Source organism: Leishmania braziliensis, chromosome 18 (genome assembly GCF_000002845.2).
Source record: "Leishmania braziliensis MHOM/BR/75/M2904 complete genome, chromosome 18".
In the NCBI taxonomy this organism is placed as follows: domain Eukaryota; phylum Euglenozoa; class Kinetoplastea; order Trypanosomatida; family Trypanosomatidae; genus Leishmania; species Leishmania braziliensis.
The window spans coordinates 420,936-432,081 of NC_009310.2; the positions used below are offsets into that span (position 1 = coordinate 420,936).

General features: G+C 52.6%; 1 protein-coding gene across 1 annotated transcript; it reads right to left on the reverse strand.

The window, feature by feature from the left end:
* Window positions 1-6,024: 6,024 nt before the first annotated feature.
* LBRM_18_1120 (conserved hypothetical protein) lies at window positions 6,025-7,842 on the reverse strand (the record flags this gene model as incomplete). The annotated part of the gene is made up of 1 exon (XM_001563984.1): window positions 6,025-7,842. One exon carries the CDS (start codon window positions 7,840-7,842, stop codon window positions 6,025-6,027), a length of 1,818 nt encoding a protein of 605 aa, XP_001564034.1.
* Window positions 7,843-11,146: the final 3,304 nt, after the last annotated feature.

The following is an 11,146-nucleotide window of genomic DNA, read 5'->3' on the forward strand; positions in this document are numbered from 1 at the left end:
AAAAATCCGGAAAAAGCCCAAAAAAGGAAAAAGCGTCCAACCCCTACCGTGAGAACAAGAAAACGCAAGGCTGAAAAATACAAAAGGACAGCAACACACGAGGGGAAGCCGAGCGAAAGAGGAAGAGGCGGAGAAGATGAAAGGGGGTGGGGGGCGAACAAGCGAGAAAGCACAGAAAAGAGAAAGAAAAATCGAAAGACGACAGAAAATCAGCGTTCTGGTTTGATCAGCGTCAGTGGCAGAGAGGTAACGGACGATTAAGATGGAGCAACAGAACAAATAATGCGAGAGACGTACTGCAGCAGAGCGGCACATAGAGGAGGAGAGAGAGAGAAGCGTGGCAGTCTGATTTGCTCCCACACCATGGACTCCAAGCAAGTGGACGACTGATATGCGCATTTAATGTGTATCTCACGCTATCACTGCCGGGGGTGAGTACAAAGGAGCCTCCAACAGAGTGTGAAGGAGGTCCGCACACGTACAGGCGGGGGAAAGGAGAAGAGGGCGAGAAGCGCGCAGTCGTCGTTTCAATGACTAAGTTCGGCACCCCTCTTACCCCACTGAACCCGCTTCGCCCCGACCCCTACCACACCCTGGGGCGTGCGTGCGCGGGTCTGAGTACGCGTGTGAGTAGCTATGTGCGCGACCGCAAAGAAGGGGGAGGGGCTGAGAAACCCAAAAGCCCCTGGGCTCACGAAACTCTTGAGGACCTGGTCTACCGCAGGGTACCTCGGCACCACGCTCTCCTCCTCCTCTCACTTCTTCCACTGGGTCCGCTTCGCTGCTTCACTCTCTGCTCTTCGTGTGTGTTGACGTTGCAGCAAAGCTTGCTGATTGCCTTTACCATTTCTGCTTCAGTCACTGGTGATGGGGTGAAGCTGCTTGGTAGTGCGTCGCGTTCCTCCCTCTCCTTCCCTAAGGACAGGCAAGAAAAATGTCGCCCTAAGAGAGAAAAGGGTATAAATCAAAGCGAAATATCGGGAGTGCGGCGCTGAGGCCCCGAATGCGCAGCATACACGCACACGCACACGCACACGCGGAACCGTGATGGAAGAGAGAACGGCGAGCAAGAAAGACAGCGGCCGCGATGAAAGCGAAAGGGAGAGAGCATAAAATGTAATACCCAGAGCACCAAACAACAAAGAAAATACGCGCACGTGAGAAAAATGCGAAAAAAAAACACACACACAGGCAGCAAGAGAAGGCATACAACCAAGAGAGAGACGAGAGAGAGGAGGAACAGCGGCTCTAAGGTGGATACGTGGACCTGCGTGCATCGCTCAGCGTTTCCATAATGAGAGAAAATACAAAAAAAAAAAGAAGAGATGACCGAAAAGAGGTAGAGAAGGTGAGAAAGGAAGCGACAGAAAGGAGGGAGAGAGGAGGGAAGGGGAGGGAGGAGCTTAAACGAAGAAAAGATAATGAGAAAAGGACAGGGCGCGCGTCAGAAACGAGACGGTTTCCTTCGTTTTGTTTGTTTTTTCCCTTTGCAAGGCTTTTGGTGAGTACGCGTGTGCTCTTTTATACGCTCGTGGGATGCTGAGAAGATTTCATCCGTTGAGGGCAGAGAGGGGAGGGGGGATGGGTAGAGAGAAGCAGAGCCAGATGAGCACAGCTAAAGAGTTGGCTGCGCGACAACACAAGAAAAGGATCACACAAGATGCTCGGAGAGGAGACGCACAGCAGGGTGGAGGACGCAAACAGAAAAGGGGGAAAAGGGTAAGAACGGCAGCAAGAAAGAAAGAGAGTTGCGATCGGTGCGGTGCTCCCTCAAACAGGTTGTTTGCTTCCCGTCCCCCACCTTGGCAGATTGGCTTAGGTTTGGGAATGAGTTTCTGTGCAGTGCATGTATGTACGCGCGCGCAATTCTGTCGAAGGGTATGAAAAAAAAAAAGGTTTGATGGACGCCCGTGTGGTATACATGCACTCCTCTCTCTCTCTCGGACGTACCAGCAGCATCGGAAGCAGTAGCCTAAGACATAAGCGAGACGAGACTCAACCAAAGTAAACCGCCTGTGCGCATGAAGCGATTGCCCACTCGCCGCTGAGATTCACACGCGCACGCACACACGCACATAGACACCTTTGAAGTAAAACGTAGGCGTAATCAGTGGAAATCAATGAAAAGAAAAAAAGGGCGACGAGAGAAACAAAATGAAAATTTTTGAAAAAATTGTGAGTGTGGGTGTGGGTGGTAGGAGTAGGTAGATGGGTGAGGTGATGCAGGTGCACGTGTGCACAAAGTTGCAACACCAACAACACGCCCGAAACGCACATTTCAACAACCGCAAAATCAAAGCAGATGCTATGCAGAGTCAGAAATTGAAAAGGCGCAAGAGCAAAGACACAACGGAAAGGCGCAGAAACTAAAAATAAATGCACAGCCAAGAAAAACGCAAGAGAAGACATCAACCGCGACGTGCATGGCACACACAGAGAGACAATCATTGCCGGAAAGGGAGAGGGTAAAGAGAAAAAAAAATGAAAATGTGTCGCGCAGGCAAGGAACCCCAAACAGGCAGAGAAAACAAAGCGCAAGCGCTACCACGTGCGTACAATGCAACCCTCTTCTCTCTGCGGGTTCAATTTCTTTGGCGTTGTTGGGAGCTTTGGGGGGGGTTCTTTTTTGTTTCGTTTATTCTTCCACACTCACGCGCTCACCGCAGCTCTTACAGTTTCGCGTTTCATTCTCGATGCCCTCACTTATCTCTGGTGCATGGCATAGACACTCTTGCACACGTAAAGGGTTAGGGGGGCCATTTGCTGTTGCTGCTTCTTTGGCTGAATAAGCGACCAATGAAAATAACGAGCACACGCAGAGAGAGAAGCACACACAAAGAAGAGGGGGGAAAAGAGTAGAAGAGGATAGCGCAACGAACCACACTTCTACTTTGAGCTACAGAGCCGTTTGCCATCTTTGCCTGCCTCTGTGCGCGTGTGTTTTGTGTGTGGGTGTCATTGCTCCCGCAGCTGGTAACGCCACGGATGCTGCCGTCAGTCCGTGAAGAGCCCAACACGCGAAGAAAAGAGACAAAACAGAAATCTGCGCGGTGCGTCCTAACAGTGATGAGTACTCATGAGAGAGAGAGAAAAGAGGAGATGCTACATGCTAGCGAAAACAGCGCCAGTCACACGAACAACAGTATGAAAGATCGTGCGATCGTGCACACGTGCATGATGACTTCAAGAGACGAGAAAAATAAAAGAAGCCAAGCAAACAAGTGGAAGCGAGAGAGAGGGAGGGGAGGGGAGGGAACACACACAAAAAAAAATGAGACAGTTGAAATTAGCGTACAAATCTAAATAAAAGAGGAAAAGCGTCGAGAGGCGGCAGAGTAGAGGAAGTACACACTCATCAAGCCAAGAGAAACCCTGAGAAGAGAGAAGACGGGTAAGTCGATGATACGCGACACGCATTGGGCTTGTGCTGTGAGGCAAGAAGCGAGAGGCAGAGACAAAAGGGTGGGGAAAAAGAATGTATGCGCATAGGAGACGCCCATACTAGAAGAACAGGACACACATCCCCGTGCAGACAGACACACACACACACACACACGCGCTCGCAACTACCGAACTCGGAGGGAAAAAGGGAGGCAGGAGGTGCGAGAAGACACATGTGGGGACTACGGGCCAAAAAACAACTGGGGACAAAAGAGAGGGAAGAGAACACACCGTCACACGCCTCCGAAAGGGGAGGAGGGGGGGGCGTACCCAGTAGACGTAAAGAGCAACGAGATGGTACTGCACGCCTCTGTGTGTGTGTGTGTGTGTGTGTCTGCACTCGTATAGGGTGTTCATCCATGGAGTATGAATGAGCCAAAAGAACTAACGAAAAAAAAAAAAAGAGGGAAGAGAAACAACTACGCCGAGCGAGCAGGCAGGCAGGGAGACAGTGAAAGAGAAAGAGATTGTGGAGGAGGAAAAGGGGGGAAAGAAGAGCTGCGAATTACGGGATAACAAAACACACACACGCACACGCACACGAGAAGACAGAAAAAAAAAAGAGAAGGCAGGCAGGCAGGCAGGCAGGCAATCCCCGCATACAACATACTTGAGTCACCCAGGCGCACGCACAGAGGGAGAGAGAGGCAGATATACACAATGATCAGACACATAGAGCCTCCTCCCCTCATAACCGCCCATTTTCCGTTGATCATCTTTTCCTTTGCACAGCTCGCCTGAATTTGCTCGCATCTCGTCTGTAGTGCTTTCTGTGTGCGTTTCTTTCTTTTTTTTTCCCTTCGGTCTTACATCGCAAGTAAGAGTGGGGCTTCGCCTTCACTCCCTCCCTCAGCGCCCTTCTTTTCTTCTTCAAGGGCGCGTGTATGTGGCCAGCCTGCCTGCCTGCAGGGGCATTCAAAGATGAAAAGAAGATCTGCAAGAAACAACAACACCGAGATTGCCAGATGGAATCTGCAAGCAACGTAGAACGCGAGCGGCAGCAGCAAGGGAGGGGGATATACGTGTGCCTGTGTGTGTGCGTGTGTGTGTAGCAGACAAAGTTGGAAGAAGAAAGAGAGAGGGAAAGCAAAACTAAACTGAAAGAAAAAAAAGAGAAAAATGAGAGTCAAAATCGCGACAAACAGCGAGGGAAATTAAGACCGATAGGCTGCGCTGGGGGAGGAGGGGGGAGTTTGTGCGAGAGGAAAAGAGAGCGAAAGCGGCAGTCAGACAAGGAGAAGCGCGGGGATTCCTCTGATACTTCAACCCCACACACACACACACACGGGTGCAGCTGACATACGTACAGACATGCACATACAACACTACGTACGCAAACACGCATCTACAAGCTTGAGTGCGGTTGGCATCAAAAGCTTCAGAACGAAAAAGAGAAGGGTAGAAAGGCCGGGGAATGGCAATCAAACCTGGGAGTGGATAGCCAGCACAACAGTAGCGGGGTGAAGAGAGAGAGAGAAAAAAAAACGAGAAGACAGCTGCGGAGTCGGGCAGGCATGAACCAAAGAGGCGCAACATAATAAAAGACGGCGGCGAAGAGAAGGAGCGGGGAAAAAAAAGAGAGAGAGGCTCGAATGTATGCTCGCATGCGTACGCGTGTGCAGAGGAGGGAGGGGGGCTGCGGAGGGGGAGGGGGGCAGCAGCAATACGCGGTTCGTCTCTGTTCCATGTTCTTGGCACCTCACATCGCCACAGCCACCGCCTCACACTTCGCCTTCTTGGAAGTATTCATCCGCACAACAGAGGAGCTTCCTCTTCCGTTCCTGCCTCCTTCACGGGGAGGGAGGGGGGGAAGGGGTTTCGAGCGCCTCTGTCGTGTTCTTCCATGCGCACGATTGCACGAGACGCAAAGGACAGGAAGAAAAGAAATCGGCCAAAGAAAAGTGTCACAGTATAAAGTCAACGCGATAACAGAGAAAAAGAAAACATGTGAGAGTGGTGAAATCATCGAGTCGCTCATATGTGTGTGTGTGGGTGTGTGTGTGTGAACAACATGCAGTCACGGCGACAAAACTATGCAGAAGGCACGATTAGGGGAGAAGGCGAAAGCGTAAGCGCTGTCACTGCCCCGCTCTCGCGCAGTCTCGTCTTGCCCACATCCCTCGGGGACAATTCGCCTGCTCTTCGCATAGACGGGCTGTGGTGCTCGCCTAGTCGTTTTTTTTCCCTTTTGCGTCCGCCTCCATCTCGCTTCTCGATCAAGTTGGTTGCCTTTGCTTCTGCGGCTCTTCGTGAGGAGCAGTCACTCCGTGAGCAACTGGCTTGACCGAGAAGCGAGACGGTGGCGGATGCAAAAGGGAAAAAAAAAAGCAGCGCAGCGCCGAAAAGTCCACTCCGGTAGCCGTACACCACGACCGCACACACACACGCGCACAGAAAGAGAGTCTGAAGAGCGGGTAAAACAAGCGCAAAGCCACAGAAGGCTCACACAAGCAGTCACGCCGAAACGCAGGTCGCGCGCCATGGGCTCATGAATGCCGCTCTGTCGTGCTTTAGGTCACTCACATGGAGACCAGGTTGCATGCGCGTGCGGTCGTGCAAGGCGCTGTTGCATGTTGGGCAACCTCAACGAGGGGACTGCGGCACCTCGCCGGCACCGACGGGCCCGAGCACCGTAGCCTCGGAAGCCCCGCGCGGCAGATATAAAAGCGTCCCCAGTGACTGAGAGCTCGTCAATGTTTGAATGGCAAAGGGTGTGAGCGAGATGGAGAAAGACGGAGTCACCAGCTGCGAGCTCATACCCCCCGCTGCGCGCAGCTGCTGCGACACCGCTTCCTGCAGCTTCGCAGACGCAGATGTATTCAGGATCCTCTCGACTGGAGTGGACGTAGTCGTGTTGGACGTCGTGCCGTTCAGCATGGTGACGTTGGTCGCATTGCTGGAGTTGGTGTTCACGGTGTCTGGAGAATGGGTGTGTCGGCGCTGCGGTAACTGCTCCACAGTGGGTGAGCTGCCTCTCCGCCGCGCCCGTCCGCTCGCTTCGCCGTTGCTCGCGCTGCTGCTGCCGTTGTTATTCGTGCACTGGATTGCGCTGCTAGAAACGTGGCTGATGTGATTGTTGCCACTGCTCTGTCCATCGCGCTTTCGAGGAGCGCGCTTGAAGTCGCCCTGAACGCTTGGGTCCACATGCACGGCGTGGATTAAGTTGCACCGTTCGCCGCTGTTGCACATGCCACTGTTTTCGTAGCTGTCGCAGCACATCAGCGTAGTCTTTCCCTCTTCCCTCCGCGCTGCCGCGCCGGCCGTCAGGAGAACCTTTTCCGAGAGAATCACAATACTGTGACCATCCGGCTGCACCACCTCCAGCCTCTCGCCGGCCGGCATGCGTGGGTACGTGCAGAGAGTCTCATGGCGCCAGATGTAGTTCACGTGAATTGGGTGTGCCTCCAGCTTCGTGTAGTTGCAGTCCGCGTGCACAAACTTGCAGCTGCTCCCCATCGCGCAGCTCTGCGGTTCATGCAAGCGGTAGTTGCGGCACAGCACAAGACGAGTAATGTTCAGCCGTGCAGGTGGTAGGTGTACCACGCAGCTCGTCGGTACATTGTAGATGAACTTAAAGTCCGGGTCGAACACATCCAGTGTGGCCTTGGCGGTTAGCATCTCATAAAGCGTGGCCTGGTTCTCTCGGCGAGTAGACACGCTGGTGTTGATTCCACTGCCAGGGCGGTGCTGGTTGTTTGTCACAGCAACAGGGGAGGCGCTAGGCACGCGGCCTGGTATCGCATAAGGGGTTACCGAGGCGCCACCGACAGCCGCCGGCGTCCTACCGAGCGGGCCGCTGCTCGAAAACCCGGTCGCTGCTGCGGCTGCTGCACCGGGGTAGTGACTGCTGGCAGGAGGCGTGGAGGTCAACGTCGTTCTGGTGCCATTCGATTCAAGAGTGTAGAAGGTGGTGCCATGCGGCTGCACCTGCATGATGTTGGACTGTGTTGCCGCTGCAGGGCCAGCAGAAGTCATCACCGGTGCACCTGCTGAAGAGGAAAAGTAGTACTTCACACCATCCTCAGTGTGAACAGCGGCGGGCTTGCTGGCAGCGGGGAGTTGCTGCTGCTGCTGCTGCTGATGGTGCTGATGCAGGAAGACTTCGTATGGAACAATGGAAGCGCCATCGAAGGCGCCAAACGACACGTTGCCCATTGGGATTTGCTGCGGCAATGCAGCCTGGCGGTGCAGCTGCACACCAGATGCGTCAACCAACGAGTAGACCGTAGCGCGTCCAGCGAGCTGTTGCTGCTGCTGCTGAACTGGTGCCTGCGGTGCGTTGGTGGTTGTCGCCATGTAGTGTGTTTGAGGAAACTGCAACTCTGCTGGTGGACCAAAGCTGGAGATGGGCATGGGGCGGCCGAAGAGACCGGACACATCTTCATACACCGGGGAGAACATGTTTGCGCAAGTGAGTGTGTGGGTACAGGTAGGCTTTTTTTCGACGCGCAGACACGCCCAAAGCGATCACTGCTACACAAGGGGCAGCGGAGCGAGTGAACGAAAGGGGGAAAAAAATGAGGGTGGGGAGAGGGGAGGGGGCAGAGGAAACGCGCAGAGGCGAATCGGAGAGCGACGTAACACGACCACAAACACAACCAAACAAACAGAAAAGAAAAAAAAAAACGAAAAGAGAGAGCGAAAAAAAAATATGCGAGAGAAAACACACGTTTGCGGTTCTTCTCTGGCTGCCTTGGGTTTATTCGGTCCCCGTTGTTGTTGTTTTTTTTTTCGGTAATGTGTTCGCCGCCTCCTTTAGGGGTTGATGTCGCCTTGCGTCCTTTTCTTCGACTTGGTCGCACCGCTATTTTCCTTCGTGCTCAACCGTTGTATGGATAACGGCGACGAAGAAAGCGGAGAAGGAGAGGCGAAGAGGGAGTAGTGGTGACGGAGTGAGGGAGTAGAGATAGATTCAGCAGCAAAGGAGAAAGGGGAAAAAAAAGGAGGGGCAAACTGTGGAAGGAGGAAATCACTGAAACACGAAAGCAAAAAAAACTGTTTAATAGCGCGGCGGCAGTCAAGTAAAAGACGGACGCACGCACCGACTCACACGCGAGTAAAAAAACCCCAGAAAAAAAGGGTAAGAGAAGAAGAAGGGGAAAGAAAAGAAAAGCGCAGTGAGGGGTAAAAAAAAAATACTAAAGAAGAAGTGAGACAGACAGACAGACAGACAGAGAGACAGAGAGAGAGTGGGCAGCAACAGACAATAAGGAAGCCGGTAGAAGTTGCAAATCAGTGCATACACATAAAGAGAGGAAGAGACAAGGATAGGAGTGAGGGAGAGCGATATCGCTGTATATCTTCCTATAAAGGCACATACACACTCTCTCTCGTTACTGCCTTTCTCGCTCGCTTGCTTTCGCGCGCTATAACTCGGTGAATGAGATCGAGTACGCGTACACGACAATGGGCAAAGAAAAGCTCGAACCTCGTGTGTGCGTGTGGGTGTGTGTGTGTGTCGATGAAGGCGATGGGGATACAGAGAAAGAGAGGAAATAGCGAGAACAAGTCGAGGTGAGAGAGCGCGCGGTGTTAGTGTGCACGCGAGAGAGGGAGAAAAAAGAGATAACCAGAAAAATAGCGGTACACACGCACGCACGAGCAACGTCGTACACTCAGAAGCCAGGAGGAGCAAGTCGGAGCAAAGGGGAGGGGAAAAAGCACCAGCACAGATACTGCAGCCAGCGATGGAGGATAGGTGGATAGGGGCAGAGTAGCGCACGAGCAAACCGGCAACCAAAACAAAAAATAAATAAATAAATAAAGTGTAAGTTGGATAGTGCAGGCTCGTTAGTGCTCTTTTCTTCTTGCCTTTTTGTTTTCCCCCGCGCATGCAGCGCTTTTTATATATGCGTGTGTGAGTAGGGATCAGGCCCGAGAAATCGAGAAAAAGAGGTGGCACGAGCGACAGCAGAAGCAATTATTTTCTATTTTGCTTTCGCAGGAAAAGCCACGGTTGAAAAGGATTGAGTTTGAAGGAGAGAAAGCGGGGGAAGAGCCAGACAGGAAAGAGGGGGAGAGAGAGAGAGAAAAAAAAAACACTAAAGAACAGACAGACAGAGAAGAAAACAAGAGAAAAGCGGCAGCAGAAGAGCAGCTTTTCGTTCGCTCTTTTCGCTTTGTTGCGCTCAGAGGTTGTTTCCTTCGTATCGCCGTACTTCTCCCGTGACCTTTTTTTCTTGTTTGCGTGACGTTGTTCCTTTTTCGTCTGTTTGCGGGCTTTACGTCGTGATGGCGTCCTGCGTTTGCCTGCGCGTCTGCTGATTGAAGTTGCTCCGTTAGTGAAGCCCAACGCCAGCCTCTCCCCTTCGGTTAGCCCTTGTCCTTTGCGGTTCCCTCTCCTTTTTTGCGGCTGTTCAGCTCGTTTACCTCACGTCGCTTTCGCTCAAGTCCTTTTCGGTTCGTTCTTCTGCCCGCTTCGGCACCGTGCGGGTGCGATGTGTGATCGGCCGCTCCTTTTTGCCGTTGTTCACTCTCCCGCCACTGTATGTTTTAGGCTGGGGGAGGGGGGAAGAGCGAGGGGGGGGAGAGAGAGGAAGAGGAAGACGGAGCCAATAAGCAAAGAACAAAGAATGAAGAGAGAAAGACCAACCAAAAAAAAAACGAGCAAAACAACTGAAAGGAAGCAAGAAGAAATCACTTGACTGGGGGCGAGAAAAAAAAAAGGGGGGGAGGGGAAGGGTGGTCGGAGAAAGCCCTGGTGGAAAAACGACAACACCTCTCGAGGGAAAATATCAGGGAGAGATGAATTGGTGGAGCTACTCGCGGTATCAGCTCAAAGAAACCAATGAGGGAAACAGGCAGGCAGGTCAAGAGAATGGGGAGGGACAAGAGAAGATGAGGGTGATAGGAAAAACCGAGCGAGGGAGTGAAGAAGAGGCCTTGTAGACACTTGGAGGCTGTCTCACATACAAGTACAGAGGGGAGAGAGAAACGGCGGGAGAAGGACAGAGCGAAGTCTCAACAGCAGTGGGCCATAGATGGGTAGGTGGAGAGAGAGAAGTGGGACTGGGGGTGGGGGTCGGCAGAGCAATCAAGAAGGCACAGAGAAAACGAAAGTGGCAAAGAAGAGAGGGAGGGTGATGGGGAAGGGCTGAGGTGTGATGCTTTATTCTTTTTTTTTCGTAGTCTTCAGTCTTGTCATATGCTCCTGCTGATGGTCTGTAGGGGCAGACGGCTCTCACTAGGTGTGCTCCACAAGTTGGCTGGTAGAAAAGGTGAAGCAGACGGCGGAAAGAGAGGGAAAGGGCCTCTACCTGCGTCGGAGTGGGATGCGTGAAGAGAGAGAGAGAGAGATGATGAACGAATGAGGAAAAGCAGCGGTGCGGTGGAGCAGTTGGGGAAGGAAGTGAAGAAAGGAGCGGGAGGCAAGACGTCCACGCTCCAGAAAAGAAAAAGTTGCACAAGCCTGGCCCTCACGCCACGTATAGGCGCGTATATATCACGACCAGAGAAGATAGTCGGCAAAGAAGTGCGCACAAGGTCCACGTTGCAGCTCGACGCGAGAAGGGAGAAAATATAACGACAAAAGGCAAAAGTGAAAAAGAGACTGGAAATAAGCCACTATCACTCCTGTTGTGTTGTCGGTCGGTCTGTCGCAGATGTGGGCGTGAGTGAGTGCTGGGGGTTGTGCAAGGAAGAGATGGCGATGACGATTGTGCGACGTAGTCCTCGTGAGGGCCGGTAAACGTACCTTTCACTTTCG